Source organism: Leucopleurus acutus, assembly GCF_964270905.1.
Source record: "Leucopleurus acutus genome assembly, chromosome: 5".
NCBI lineage: Eukaryota > Metazoa > Chordata > Mammalia > Artiodactyla > Delphinidae > Leucopleurus > Leucopleurus acutus.
The window spans coordinates 71,689,143-71,704,991 of NC_139147.1; the positions used below are offsets into that span (position 1 = coordinate 71,689,143).

Genomic DNA, 15,849 nt, shown 5'->3' on the forward strand with positions numbered 1-15,849 from the left:
GTGGGTCCCACTGCTGACGTGGAGCCCAAGCTGGTCTCTGACAGTGAAGAACGGAAAGCTCCGGAAAAGGCGGGGTTGAGTTTTCCGTGGACACACTTACCAAACTGCCAAGGACTCTGCACTCTCCAGCCTTGGAGAAGCTCTCCCCAGGGTCCGTAGCTGCAGCACACGCCCCCTCTCCAGGAGGAGAAGCTGCACAGCTGCCTGCTGCCAAGGCCCGACCAGGCTGCAACAAGCCCAGACACACTCAGGCCCAGGATGCCCGTGGTGGTGGCAGCAGTGGGGTCGGGGTGCTTCCAGGGAGGAACTGAGGGTGCCCCGGAAGGGAAAGGTCAGGCATGGCCAGAGGGAGGGGGTGGGCTTGTGGGGGACACCGGGGGTGCCTCGAGAGATAGGAAGGAGGCGTCACCTATGTTGATGGGCTGGAATCTCAAGTCCCATAGTCCCTGCCTCCAGGAACACGGGCAGGAGATCTGGTTCCAGCCCCAGCTGGGCCACTGAGACTCTCTTCAACCACTGCAGGCACTGGAGACGGTAGTTGCGCTTTTCTTCCTTGTGTAGCTTGTAGATTTGCAGCCCTCGGAAGCCTGGGGGAGCAGAGCAAGAAGGGGTTATCCCAGGGCCTGGGGCCACAAGCTCTGATTTAGCTTTAGGGACAAGCAAAACTCATAAATGCACCCTCTGTATGTCACTCCCCCAACTCTGGATAGCTCTTCCAGGGATGAACCCAACTGAGACTGGCAGGGATTCCTCCCCAAAGGCCCCTTTGATGTGACGATCAAAATCCCAAAGCTTGGATCTTAGGGTGAAACCCTGGGACAAGTGCTGGGCAGAGAGAGCTCACCTATACCCAACTCAGAGCCAAACCCTGGCCCTGAGCTTCACTCCACCCCATTCTCTACCCTCATGTCTGCTACTCTAAGCTCCAATACCTGCCAATCCCCCCAAACCAGTTTCTCCTCATGCACCCTATATCTCAGTGAGTGATGCCACCAGCCACCAGCTACATGCTCAGACACTTGCACAGACATGCCAGTGGCCAAAGCAGCCAGGATGGAGGCTGAGGCTCAGAGGTCAGCTGGGGAGCCACAGGGAGGGTGGCACATGAAGCAGACGCTTGCTCCGACAATACGAGGCTGAGGAAGCTTCCTCTGTGCCCAGATGCCATCCTTGGAAATGAGAAGTAACTGGGAGAAGAAATCCTGAAGGGGGTTTGGACTTCAAATAGACCTTTAATTAACTGTAAGTTACTTACCACCCACCCCAGCTGCATGAGAGAGAAATGGGGCTCCAGAGTACAAAAAAATGCATAGGACATAATGTATTAGGTTTTGATCCTGTTCCCACACAAAAGAAGAAATTATCAAGATGACTACAGCTTGATAAGGTTTTGAAAAGGATAATCATTGTTTATGATTAGCTTCGCGTATCTTCTCCACAATGGCCTGGTATCGAGGGAAACACACCAGATACTCTCCCCCAAAACACACACACACACTATCACATTGCGCCCCCTACATCACAAGCAGATGCATCTGGATAGAAGGGACTTAATCTGATAGGATAGCTTTCTCCACAAGATGGCACTCATGATTTGACTCAGCTTCTGTTTACCAGAATTTCTTGCCACAGAACAAATAGAACTGGATTTATGCTTCACAGTTTACATGGCTAATTTCTAATGCTAAAATATCTTTTGTTCTATCACATTTTGGAAACTGTAATTTCTTTCCCTTTGGGGCCACCAGACAGTACAAGTCATGGAGGAGGCCCATGGGACCTAAAGTACTGGCCTTCTTACCAAAGAGCTCTCTGAGACCAACATAGTTGGTCTTTATTTTTTTCATACTTGTGGCTCTTAGCACTGTGTCCAGCACACAGCAGGTACTCAATAAATGATGACTGAATGGATGTTAGATCCCCTGGAACTCCTTTTTGGTAGATCCATTAAGGGATCTCATCTGGGTTCTCTCTCCAGCTCTAGGACAGGACACTTGGAGAATTTTCCTAACTGCTCATTCATGTCCCCACCTCCTGCTGTACCCCGTCCTCACTTTCAGGATCTGGGCCCCCTCTCATTGCCCTCCTGGGTTTGGCTCATTCCAGGGAGAAGACTCTGTACTGCATGAGGGTGCAGGAGGTACGCTGCTCCCTGGGCAGTGCCAAGTCTGGATTCCACCTGTGGGAGGTCAGATTGTGCTGGAAACACCCTTTGGGATGGTGGAGATACAAGGGAGCTGCCCCTCTAGGACTGTCATGGCACACGGAGTGCGAGACAGAAGAGGACTTGAATCCCTCCAGTGTGATAAGGTGGCGTTTTACCTGAGTTGGAATCCAGGAATTGGTCTGGACGATACTTCTTCCACACTGGCTGGAATGTCAACGGGCTATTTTTGAAATACCCATCTCCACTGCAGGCAAAGGAAAGAATCTCTGGCCTCTGTCACACACAGAGTCTTTCCCCTCAGTCGGCAAGTTATTCATTCATCTGGCCGGTCAGTCAGCCCACTCGGTCCAGCCGGTCATTAGTTATCAGCTGGTCAGTCAGCTATTCAGTCAGAATCACTGACTCCCAGCGCTAAGCAGGGGAGGGAAGGAGGCGGATGGGGCAGGGGTAGGAGGCCCTAATTTATTCCACATCAGATGGAGAACTGCAGGAAACGGGTCCTGAGACAGGTGTGTGAAAGAAACAGCTCAGGCCTCCTTCCTGTTAGTTTCCCTTCAACTAGGGGTTGGAGAGGGGGCACTGTAGGGGACGGCTGGTTGTGAGGGTTAAGAGCAGTCTCTGAGTTAGGAGGACCTGGGCAATCGGTGCTCCGCCCCTCCCCACACATCCCGGGGTGCTGTTTAAGCGCCGCTGCAGGAAGGAGGAAACCCTGGAGCAGAACCCTCAGCCTCTCTGGGTGCACGCCTCAGAGCAGCGACTCCGGATCCTTTCTCCCCTTTGACACAGGACAGATGAGGCACCTGGGCATGACACCTTCCATGGGTGCACTCAGAATGGTGTGAAATTCCTAGCTAGGTCGGATAATTCCGCTACTTTCTCCTCCAGGGCACATCAAAAAGCAAGTGAAAGCAATGTAATTATAGGGGCGATCCTGAACACACTCTCGGAGAAAAACCCTTGCAGCAATTACCAGTAACAAATTACGTGTGACCTTCACAACTGATTGCACACACACCATGGCTCGGAGCTGTTGTGTCAGAGAACGAGCCATCTCCACACTTGGGAACCCACGCCCGCATCCACGCGCCATCCACCTCTCTGCTCTCCATCTTTGCCACTGACCCCACACAAGCTGTTGGTGCCCCTGGGCGAGAGGTTAATTCTCAGCCCATCAGAAGTCAGGAAGGCAGATTTCAGCATTATATTTTGGATTCAACTTCCTGCTTTGCCACTTCCCAGCTCTGTGACTTTGGGCAATGACTTGTCTATTTGTACCTCAGTTTCCTTACCTGCAGAATGGGTAGTAAATGGTATCTCCTTCATGAGGTTGTTGTGATAGTCAAATGAAATAATGCCTATTAAGTACTTGGTGTAATAAATGTTGGCTGTTATTGTGATGATATTTGAGAAGTCGAGAGAGGTCAGCTAATGTCAGTGGAAATCCTAGAAGTGAAAGCTCTGGGAATTATTATCACTGTGCACGGGGATTGGGGTAGGAAAGAGAATGGCAGGGTGAATAGGGATCTTTTAATCTGAAACAGCAAGAAATGGGAACTGGAGTCTGTGTGAGTCAGAAGCATTGGCAAGGAGGAATCCTGCCTTGTCCTGGGGGGGATGGAGTGTGTGTGCAGCGCAAGCCCTGCTCTGCAGGGCTCCAATTATCTGCTAAGGGCTGACAGCCCCTCCCTGTCCTACCTGGAGAAGCCCATCAGGACAGGGTTGCCTGGGCGCTGGGTCACATCCCACTGCATACCGCCGCTTTGGTAGAGAAACATGGCGTAGGACCTGCTCCCGTCTGTGGAAAGGATGGCCTGGTAGGTGTTGGTCTGGGGGTTGGTAGGAGACAGACATAGGGATGCCTGTGAGAGATCTGGGATGTCCCACCACCCATCCCACCCCCCACCCCCACCACATCCACGTCACCTTTTCCTGGCCTACCCAGAGCAAAGGCATGGGCTTAAAATATAAACAAGTTTGGAATTATGCACAGATTTCACCCTAACTGTCAAAGCACCTGCCATGGTGGATTCGCTTTCTTTGTGACTTCTTTCCAGGGAGGGAAGGTAAAGGACTCTGGGTTAGAATCCAGTTAGAAGAGGGTCTGTATGAGAAAGCTTCAGCAACCTGAGAGGTTAGCCAAGACACTCGAGAGCTGGGAGAGGCCTGAGGAACTTCCTCTGGGATATTTAAGGATATTGTCCCAATGTCCCCCACCCTAAATAGTGTGGAGGACCACGCAGGTGAGACTGGAGGTTCTCTGAAGGTAGGTGTCAAGCACTGGGCTTGTACAAAGGAGGTAAGCAATGAACTTGTTGAGCCAATGAAGAAATGAGTGACTTTTTAGACCAGACACAAGGAATAACTTTGTGACTGTCCGAGCGGTGAGGCCCCAGAGAGAAGATTAAGAAGAGCCTGTGGTGTGCCCCCTTCCACTGGATGCATTTCGGTTGAGAGCCAGAGTGCGGAGTCAGAAAAACCTCAGTTCCAGGCCTGGCTTTGTCATTTCCTAGCTGGGTGACCATGAGCAAGTTGTTTAACCTCTCTAGCCATCATCTCCCTCATCTCTAATATGTGAATAATAATATTAGGTTGAGCCATATAAAATTGCCAGTAGGCAGCCACTTTTGACTAACAGAAATTTCATGTCCCATGTTTCAACTCCTAATACCCAGTGCTCTGGGCTGGTGTGATGTCATGTAAGCAAAGCCCTGAGGCACACCTGGCACGTGGTAAGTGCTCAGGAAACAGGGTGGGTTGGGGGGGGGTTGGAGGTGGAGGGATGAGGGATGGGGAGGCGGGGAGGTGGGCCCGGAGGGGAGTGCTATAATCAGCCATCTGTCCTTGAGTCAGAGAGGAGTTTAGAAGAGTGGGCCCTGCCTAGGATTCTAGGATGTCTGACTTCCAGATGGTTCACAGGGAAGTGCCCATTGGTCCACTCACCCCGATGGTCCCCCAGGCAGGATAGGCGGGGACGTGGACCCACGTGACCTTTAGCGTCCACCTGGCTTTGTAGTTCCAGGTGTTTGTTAACCTTTTAATCCAAGACTCCACCTCCCTCACTAGCAGGTTGTATTCATCATAGAGAGTCTCGTATTCCTAGAAAAAGAAGGCGGATACGGACAAGGAAATGAGGGTCCCAGCTCAATACTCCTGAGGGACCCCCCACTTTCTGCTCACTTTAGCCCACCTGCGTCTCCCATCCTTCCCCCTCCCAGGCCTACATTTTCACAGTTAGTGCCTGTGACCTTAAGATAGATCCAAATTCGGGCCACAGGGACACCTGGGGTGTATGGAGTGGAGAGTCGAGGCCCAGAAACCCAAGTCTTCTGGACTTGAACTTGTGCATCTCTTAGCATAAGCTGGCTCTGACTGTGCAACCACCTGCGCCCGTCTGTACCTCCCTATGTCCGGCTGCAGGCTCCTTGACGACAGGCATGCATTTCTTCACCTTTGGACCTTCTACAGTGCCTTGTCCGTGGCAGGGGCACGATCCACATTCGCCTACGGTAGCTTTCATTGTGCTGGTACCTCCCACTGACTGGAGTCATAAACCCCACCCAGGAGCACACGCAGGGTCCCTGCTTGATTCAGCTTCGTTAGGATGGACCCCTACAACCTCATTCTAAAATCAAACCATGGATCGCTGCACCGCATCTCTGTCACCTGCAGTCTTCCTGTGGTTGTGTCCTAGTCTGCTTCCTTCCCGCCCCCATATTTAAGCTTCAATCCCTGCCCACACTGAGCCTGGGCTCTGACAGCTGGAGCACTTTCAAGGTCCTCCACACAGCCCTTTGTCTCTCCTTGCCTGCTGCAGGACCCTGAGCGCTGAGCTCTGAAACGCCCACCTGGTAAAATATGGTTCCCCGGCTGCTGGAGAAATCAGCATCGTCCCAGAATGGAGCCACCAGGGCCACAGGATCCCAGGCTGTAAAGCCTCTAGGGGGAGGGTTGGGGTAGGAGAAAATCTGGTACTCTGACTCCGGAAAAATGATTTGGCCATTATCTGTGAACTGAGCACAAAGGTTCTTCTGGTTAGCATTCAGGGAGGGAACATCCCAGCCTTGGGTCAGCTCCTGGGATGCATGAGGGTAGAACTTCAGAGATTTCAACAACCTCTGGAAGGTCTCATCCATCTCCCTGCCTGCCGGGAGAGGCCCTGTACATAGTTCTCCCACAAATACTCTTCATCCTTAGGCCATTCCTCACGTCCTAAGTCCTTCCTAAGGTGGTAGGTTTTGTCCTGCTTCAGTGGCAGACCCATCTACAGACCAGCCCATCATCATAGAGCAGACGTCTCTGGGTAAATCCCCTTAGCCCCACCCCTGAATCTTGTGCTATATCCGTTAGAGCTAAAAGAATTGATACCCTCACCCCATCGCTGTGTCACACTTTCACAGTGTGTCCTGACTCAGCCCCCTCACTGAGGGCCACGACTGCCATTCAGCTCTCCTCCGGGAGACATGAAGTATCAATACTTGGACCAGGGAACCAGGAAATAATTATAGAAAATGTGAACAGCATCAAAGAGTCAATTTTCCCAAGCAGAGCATCCTACTCAATAAAAGGGCCCGTGAAAACAGTGGAGAGCTTACTGGGCCCCGGCACTGCTCTACTGAGGTGACAACCCTTCTGTCCACCTGGGTGGGGAGGCCTTGCCTAGCTCCCTGTCTTCTTCAGCTGGTGCCCTATCATTAAAGATGGTGCATGCAAACTGAGCTAGCGGCAGGGACACAGTAGGTGTCTCCTTCCATTCTCCTGCTTGGTCATGGTCATGGTTGGTCATGGTCACAGGGATGTCTCTGAGGCTTAGAGGGAGAAGCAAGGCCTGCGGAATGCAGGTCATGGGTCCTGCCCTTTGGGCTGCAGTCGGGGACTCACATAGAGGGAATCCCGGAGAGAGGAGCCGAGGGGGAAGCCAATCTGGGGTTTGAAGAGTGGCGAGGTGAAGTCCACAGTCCTCTTGACAAACTCCTGGTCTCCAGCACACAGCCCATAGGGGAAGAGGGAAACGCCTGGGCCGGTACAAAGAGGAGCAGGAAGTTCTCATGGGCCCTGATGTCCTCAGGGCTGGTAGGGGCCCCCAAGAGTGTCCCCAAGCTGCTCCTCCGCCCTTGCCCCCTGTTCCTCTAAGTGGGAGCCATCAAGGACTCCTCTCTCCACTTGCATTCAACCCATCTCCTCATTTTACCCCTGAAATGGTACGCTCAGCCTTCCCCAGTTTGAAGAAAAACAGGTTCTGCTGTCAAAATACCAACAAATTATTCTGTACCAGTTATGGTACTCAAAATTCTTTTAAGGGTGAAAAGACAAAATTCCTCCAATGTAGTGAAGATGAGTAATTGAAAGGTCATTTCACAGAATGAGACTTGTTCCCTAAGATGGTATTTCTCTAGGTAAACTTAAAATCCCCGTAGAATTTGTCATCAGATCCCCCATGGAGGTCCTTGGGCTCCAATTTGAGAAACCTTGTCCTAAACATTTCTCAAATGGGCCTCCTCCTTTCTGTACTGGCAGCCCTCACCTGGTGCTGCTTGGAATACTGCAGCAGTCTCTACACTGCTCTCCTGGCCTCCTGCAAATTCATCCCCCACCCCAGCCACCATGGCACTGTTCATAAATGTAAATCACGCCACGTCCTCCCTGGTGCCTGTTATCTACAAGATTCCCTCACATGACAGCTTTGCTTCTCAGCACCCTTCCCCTCACTTCTGGTAACGCCAAATGCTTTACGGATCTCCTCCCCATGCAACACTAGGACTGCTTTTCCTGTCCATGCCTTTATTCCAGCTGTTCAGGCCCTCCTGCCTGCCTGGGGCACTTCCACTACCCCAGCTCCTATTCACTCTTTCCAGGAAGCCTCCTCTTCACCTTGACCCCACCGCCCACCCCTGACATTCCCTCGGGCCTTCCAGTGTGTGCAGCTAATATCCTGGGCTTATTCCTCTAATGGCACCTACTGAGGCAGCAGCTCTGTCTCTTGCTAGACAGCACCTTGATCATTTCTGTATCTCTAGCTCCTAGCCCAGCACCATGTGCAAAGCCAACCCTCAGCACCCAACTCTGATGCTCTTGCATTGCCCCTGTAAGGCCCTTCTGATTCAAAACAACAGTCTATGAGCAAGCAGGCTGAAACTAAGCACTCAGTTACCCACCCCTATCAAGGGGGTAGGAGAGCAGCTGGACTTCCAATGGCCCAGGTGGGGCAGTGGAGAGATCCACAGAACTGGTTCCCCCAGCGACCCATGGGGGATCTCACTGGTAAATCCAATCCAGCTGCCACAGCTACAACCTCCACATCTAACTCCATCCTCTCCCTCCCAGGGTGGAGAGGCTCCAGCTTTATGGAATCACTTGCCTTTCTCGGGCTTGATAGGGACTGGGGCAGCTGTTGAACAGGTGCCTCTGGAAGTGCCAGCAGTGGGAGTGGTAAGGGTCTGGGAGGTTGTTGAGGGTAGTGATGTTGCTGTGCTTCTCCCACTGTCTGTCTTCTGTGAGGTTACGATTGTTCCTGGGCAGGCAGGGAAAGAAGACTGGAGTGGGCTTTACAGAGAAAATAGCAGAGTTAAAGAGAGTCAGAGACTTTAGGAGCTGGGAGAGACAGCTAGAAACCTGTCTGTCTTCTGGTCACACCCAAATCACTCCCTGCAGAAAAGCAGTTATCTCCTGGGATAGAAGGGATGATGAGCCTGTCACCCACCATACCCGCCACTGACTTCATCTTCTCGTGGACCTGAACTCCAGCCTGGCAGTGCTAACTCACCTTCCTCTCTCAAGCACTCCTTGAGGCTGAACTGAGCCAATTGGGCCACTGTAAGAGGCCAAGACCCCGGAGTCCCCACCTACCTGATGTCTCAGTCTTCACGGCAGAGCTTAAGGATGCTGTGGATGGTGGAGAAGTGCTGGTAACAGACAGATGAGTGGGGTGACCTGTGAATAGGGTAGTGGAGCTCCAGGTGACTGCAGGGCCAGGGGCTGATTGAGAGAATGAAGAATTACTGGTTGAAGTATAGAAACTCGATATGGTCTGAGCTGTGCCCACATTACCAGAAGAAGTAGAGTCAGAGACAGAATAGTCTGTGGATGGCTGTAGAGTAAGCAATGGACTCTTAGAATACTTACATGCTGAAGAAGTATCAGGAGTGGTATTGATGGAAAGGTAGCTTGTCGGTGGAAATGGTGAAGTCGGTGTGGATCCAGCTACACTGTTTTGATTACTTGTAGAAACCATATCTGTTGGCTTTGTAATAGGATGCATAGTAGAGGCTACTGTCTGAACAGTTGCAAGATGCTCAGAGGTGGGTGTGCTTGACTCGCCCACTGAGGAAGTAGGGACTTGTGTGGTATTTGTCAAGGAGTTATTGTCAGAACCTACAGGGGAAATGACCCCAGCCATCGTATTTTCATGGGTGAATGAGCCTGGCGTTGTTGTCAGAACTTCTCCACTTGTGGACAAAATTGTGGAAGGAGAACGAGAGGCTACATCACTCAGGGTGAAAGAAGTGGCTGTAGCTGTCCCTTCAGATGCCCCAGATGACATGGTTGGCATTGCTGTTTGGGTCCTGTGGCTGTCGCTGACTGGGTTTGAGATAAATGTTATGCTGGTGCCTGAAAGTGACAGTGTATGGGTAACAGTTTGTGGAGATGTGTGTACATTTGATGTGGATGAAGGAGGTGGAGATGTGACTGCTGAGAAGGTTTCAGTCACCTGGGAGACTGAACTGACAGTTTCAGATCCTTTGGTGGTTCCTGTACTTTGAGTCTGAGCCATCTGGGAAATGGCTGATGTTTCCTGAGGAGAGGTGCTTGGAGAAGCTGGGCTTGATTGTCCTGTAGGTGTCCCTGTTGTTGAGACCTCAGAAATGATGGTTGAAATGGTGCTGGAGACAATAACGGACCCCAGTCCTGTGGTTCCTGGAGTAGTGTCAGGACTGGTTGCAGTGGACAGTTTGGTCGTTGACAGAGTTTGGTGGCTTTCCCTGGAGGAAGTTGGTGAGAAACTCTTGATCTTACCTGAGGTAGATGTTTCTGGGGGAGCATTTCCTGAGGTTGTTTGGCTGCTTCTTGTGGATGACAAAGCAGGAACTGTGCCCCCCAAGGTGGTGTCCATCACCAGTGAGGCCAATGTACTGGTGTGCGGTTCTCCAGTAGTCGCTGTGCCTTGAGTCTGATGGGTTTGGGAAATGGCTGCTGTTGTGTCAAGTGAGGCGCTGGTAGCAGGGGATGTTGATTGTCCTCCTTGGCCTCCCAAGGTTGAGACTACAGAGGTGGCCTGACGAATGGTGCTTGTTATGGAAAGTGATGTGCCGCCTGAGGTTCCCAGGGTGGTGTCAGGGTACGTTGGTGCTGTCCACAGTCCTGTGGTAGTGGTAGTGGCCTGAGTTGTGTGGTTCTCCCTGGAGGGTGCTGGGATGAAGGTTGTCACTTCACCTGTGGTGGACGTATCCTGAGGCACACTTTCTGAGAGTGAGTGTCCACTTGGTTTGAATGAAGAAGTTGCAGATGTGACTGTTTTGATTGTGTTCATCACGGGGGAGGATAAACTCATGGTTTGGGATTCTTGTGTGGTCTGTGTGCCTTGAGTGGGACCTGTTTGGGAAATAGCTGATGATTCTTGAGGAGAGATGCTGGCAGAGAGTGGTGTTGACTGCCTTGCTGGGCCTGCTGTTACAGTTTGTTGAGATATGTGTCCACTTAGTATGGATGAAGGAGATGTGGATGTGACTGTTTCAATGGTTTGAGTCATATTGGAGCTTGTGCTGCTGACATGAGTACCTCCAGTAGTCTCTGTCCCTTGTGTCCAATGAGGCTTGGAAAACGATGCTGTTGTTTGCTGAGAAGATGTGCTCAGAGAGTGGTGTGTGGTAGGCACTTTCTGTTCGCCTATTGTTGAGACCTTAGATGAAACCCAAGAAGTACTAGCTGGGGAAGTATATGTTCTTTCTACAATTAATGTAGTGGCAGCTACTGGCGTTGACAACAGTTCTTTTTGGGACTGAGTCGTGTGGCTGTCACTGAAGGATGAGGTAGTGACTGTTGTTGTTTTACCTGGAATAAATGTTTCATGAGAAACACCTGTAGAGATTGCACTTTTGGTATAGGGCCACCCCGTGGTCTCTGTGCCTTTGCTTTTGTGGGTGTGAAAAACCATAGATGTTTCTGGAGTTAAAGAACTGGTAGAGAGTGGAGTTGATTGTACTACTGACTTCCATGTTGTAGAAACTTTAAAAGTGAATGGAGGAAAATTGCTAGTTACAGAAGGTGATATGCTCCCTGTGTTTCCTACAGAGCTGTCTCTTAAGGTTGGTGCTGTCAACATTTCTAATGCTGTCACAGGTGTGCGGTTCACCTTGGCTGGGGAAGAAGTGGTTGTTTCACCTGAAGAGGATGTCTCCTGGGGAGTGCCTTCTGTAAGAGTGGGTCCCCGTGGGGATGATGAGGGAGTGGATGTGGTCACATCTGTGATGGTGGTGGTTTGAGTTTCTCTGGTGCTTTCGATGCTCTGAGTCTGGTGGTCCTGAGAAGATGCTGATGTTTCCTCAGTAGAAGTGGTGGAAGAGGGTAAGGTTGATTTGTCCTCTAGTGCAGTTGTTATTGAGACTGTTGAGGCCACTGGAGTGATATTTCTCATTATAGTTGATGATGTATCCCTTTTGTTTTCTCTAGTGGTGCCTGTTGAAGCTGGTGAATTGATCATCTCTGATGTAGGAGAAGTGTTGCTTACACTAAATGGAGAGAAATTTCTGTCTGTTGAGGTCCGTGCTGTCAATATTTCTGACGTTGTTGCAGGTGTGCTGCTCACCCTGGCTGGGGAAGAAGTGGTTGTTTCACCTGAAGAGGATGTCTCCTGGGGAGTGCCTTCTGTAAGAGTGGGTCCCCGTGGGGATGATGAGGGAGTGGATGTGGTCACATCTGTGATGGTGGTGGTTTGAGTTTCTCTGGTGCTTTCGATCCTCTGAGTCTGGTGGTCCTGAGAAGATGCTGATGTTTCCTCAGTAGAACTGGTGGAAGAGAGTAAGGTTGATTTGCCCTCTAGTGCAGTTGTTATTGAGACTGTTGAGGCCACTGGAGTGATATTTCTCATTATAGTTGATGATGTATCCCTTCTGTTTTCTCTAGTGGTGCCTGTTGAAGCTGGTGAATTGATCATCTCTGATGTAGGAGACGTGTTGCTTACACTAAATGGAGAGAAATTTCTGTCTGTTGAGGTCCGTGCTGTCAATATTTCTGACGTTGTTGCAGGTGTGCTGCTCACCCTGGCTGGGGAAGAAGTGGTTGTTTCACCTGAAGAGGATGTCTCCTGGGGAGTGCCTTCTGTAAGAGTGGGTCCCCGTGGGGATGATGAGGGAGTGGATGTGGTCACATCTGTGATGGTGGTGGTTTGAGTTTCTCTGGTGCTTTCGATGCTCTGAGTCTGGTGGTCCTGAGAAGATGCTGATGTTTCCTCAGTAGAAGTGGTGGAAGAGAGTAAGGTTGATTTGTCCTCTAGTGCAGTTGTTATTGAGACTGTTGAGGCCACTGGAGTGATATTTCTCATTATAGTTGATGATGTATCCCTTCTGTTTTCTCTAGTGGTGCCTGTTGAAGCTGGTGAATTGATCATCTCTGATGTAGGAGACGTGTTGCTTACACTAAATGGAGAGAAATTTCTGTCTGTTGAGGTCCGTGCTGTCAATATTTCTGACGTTGTTGCAGGTGTGCTGCTCACCCTGGCTGGGGAAGAAGTGGTTGTTTCACCTGAAGAGGATGTCTCCTGGGGAGTGCCTTCTGTAAGAGTGGGTCCCCGTGGGGATGATGAGGGAGTGGATGTGGTCACATCTGTGATGGTGGTGGTTTGAGTTTCTCTGGTGCTTTCGATCCTCTGAGTCTGGTGGTCCTGAGAAGATGCTGATGTTTCCTCAGTAGAACTGGTGGAAGAGAGTAAGGTTGATTTGTCCTCTAGTGCAGTTGTTATTGAGACTGTTGAGGCCACTGGAGTGATATTTCTCATTATAGTTGATGATGTATCCCTTCTGTTTTCTCTAGTGGTGCCTGTTGAAGCTGGTGAATTGATCATCTCTGATGTAGGAGAAGTGTTGCTTACACTAAATGGAGAGAAATTTCTGTCTGTTGAGGTCCGTGCTGTCAATATTTCTGACGTTGTTGCAGGTGTGCTGCTCACCCTGGCTGGGGAAGAAGTGGTTGTTTCACCTGAAGAGGATGTCTCCTGGGGAGTGCCTTCTGTAAGAGTGGGTCCCCGTGGGGATGATGAGGGAGTGGATGTGGTCACATCTGTGATGGTGGTAGTTTCAGTTTCTCTGGTGCTTTCGATCCTCTGAGTCTGGTGGTCCTGAGAAGATGCTGATGTTTCCTCAGTAGAAGTGGTGGAAGAGGGTAAGGTTGATTTGTCCTCTAGTGCAGTTGTTATTGAGACTGTTGAGGCCACTGGAGTGATATTTCTCATTATAGTTGATGATGTATCCCTTCTGTTTTCTCTAGTGGTGCCTGTTGAAGCTGGTGAATTGATCATCTCTGATGCTGTAGGAGACGTGTTGCTTACACTAAATGGAGAGAAATTTCTGTCTGTTGAGGTCCGTGCTGTCAATATTTCTGACGTTGTTGCAGGTGTGCTGCTCACCCTGGCTGGGGAAGAAGTGGTTGTTTCACCTGAAGAGGATGTCTCCTGGGGAGTGCCTTCTGTAAGAGTGGGTCCCCGTGGGGATGATGAGGGAGTGGATGTGGTCACATCTGTGATGGTGGTGGTTTGAGTTTCTCTGGTGCTTTCGATGCTCTGAGTCTGGTGGTCCTGAGAAGATGCTGGTGTTTCCTCAGTAGAAGTGGTGGAAGAGAGTAAGGTTGATTTGCCCTCTAGTGCAGTTGTTATTGAGACTGTTGAGGCCACTGGAGTGATATTTCTCATTATAGTTGATGATGTATCCCTTCTGTTTTTTCTAGTGGTGTCTGTTGAAGCTGGTGAATTGATCATCTCTGATGTTGTAGGAGACGTGTTGCTTACACTAAATGGAGAGAAATTTCTGTCTGTTGAGGTCTGTGCTGTCAATATTTCTGACGTTGTTGCAGGTGTGCGGCTCACTGTGGCTGTGGAAGAAGTGACATATACATTCAGGGCCTCAAAAGTAAATTTGCCAAATACATACACTAATTATTTTAAAATCCTATAAAGTGAATGTGTTTTTGAAATGAAAAAGCATCATCAATTTTTTTCAAGGATTTTAGAATAAGATTAAATTTAATATTTTTTATTTGATTTGAAATGGCCAGTCTTCCTGCTAAAGTCACCAAATACTCCTTCCCTTAAGACCGCCCTGAGAGGTACAAAAGATGAAGACAACTTCCTTCGGTGGGGAGAATAATCCGTATCTGTCCAGAAGGAGATCACTCAGTCCCAAGTGTGTGTGTTCCTGGGTTGCCAGGCAGTACCGAGGCTAATTGAGCCCAAGTTAGGTCTGGTCGATAAAACTTGTGCCAGGTAGGAGGTTTAGACATGCTTGGAGGGAAGCTTAAAAAAATGCTGCAATAAAGGCTAAGGGATGGAAAAGCAGGATTCCCACAGAGTGAGGCAACCTGACTAGGGCTGCTTCAAATTGTTAAGAAAAAAATCTCAGGAATATAACAACTCATCTTCCTTATGAGAAAGAAGGCAGCATTAGACTAGAATAGTGACCAGACTATTTTCAACTCCATAATGGGAAGGAGTGTTTACTCTTTCAACCTGAATTATAGCATTTTTTAAAAAGCAAATTAAATTTCTACCTTTTTAAAATTTTTAATTAATTTATTTTTGCTGTGTTGCGTCTTCGTTTCTGTGTGAGGGCTTTCTCTAGTTGTGGCAAGCGGGGGCCACTCTTCATCGCGGTGCACGGGCCTCTCACTATGGCGGCCTCTCTTGTTGCGGAGCACAGGCTCCAGACGCGCGGGCTCAGTAGTTGTGGTGCACGCGCTTAGTCGCTCCGCGGCATGTGGGATCCTCCCAGACCAGGGCTCAAACCCGTGTCCCCTGCATTAGCAGGCAGATTATCAACCACTGCGCCACCAGGGAAGCCCTACCTTTTTTAATTTTAATTTTTCTTTTTTTTTTTTTTTTGCGGTACGCGGGCCTCTCACTGTTGTGGCCTCTCCCGTTGCAGAGCACAGGCTCCGGACGCGCAGGCTCAGCAGCCATGGCTCACGGGCCCAGCCGCTCCGCGGCATGTGGGATCTTCCCAGACCGGGGCACGAACCCGTGTCCCCTGCATCGGCAGGCGGACTCTCAACCACTGCGCCACCAGGGAAGCCCTTTAATTTTAATTTTTAACATTTGTCCCAATCTAGCAGAAACCTAATGAGTAAGTACACATACTCTAGCCCTGACCACATCATAACATGATGTTAATTTAATTGATCATGCCTAATTTTTTTTCAATTTATTGGCCTGGCAAAATGTTTAAATGTCAACTTATTTTATTTAAAATATTTGACTGCACTCACACTAGCTACAGACAAACCCTGTCAGCCCGGAGAGCATACCATCCTCCTGATCTTTAAGGTCCATGAGTCTTCTAAACCAAGAAGAAACCAAGAAAGCGTGAGTCTTTCCCCCTCTTAGGAACTTACTCTTTTGGGGTTTTGTTAGGTCCCTTGCTGTTCTCAAAAAATTTTTTTAACCTCTGTGCTCACAACTAGTTGGAGGGATATAGTTCACAGTG

The 15,849-nt window shown here is 49.8% G+C and overlaps 1 protein-coding gene across 1 annotated transcript in view; it reads right to left on the bottom strand.

The window, feature by feature from the left end:
- MUC4 (mucin 4, cell surface associated) overlaps positions 1-15,849 on the bottom strand; it is a gene marked incomplete at both ends in the record, with an annotated part of 46,811 nt that overhangs the window by 15,102 nt on the left and 15,860 nt on the right. The window contains 8 exon segments of the mRNA XM_082839257.1: positions 101-226; positions 410-507; positions 509-587; positions 2,323-2,411; positions 3,863-3,993; positions 5,108-5,263; positions 6,013-6,177; positions 7,046-7,179. Coding sequence (XP_082695383.1) covers positions 101-226; positions 410-507; positions 509-587; positions 2,323-2,411; positions 3,863-3,993; positions 5,108-5,263; positions 6,013-6,177; positions 7,046-7,179 — 978 coding nt within the window.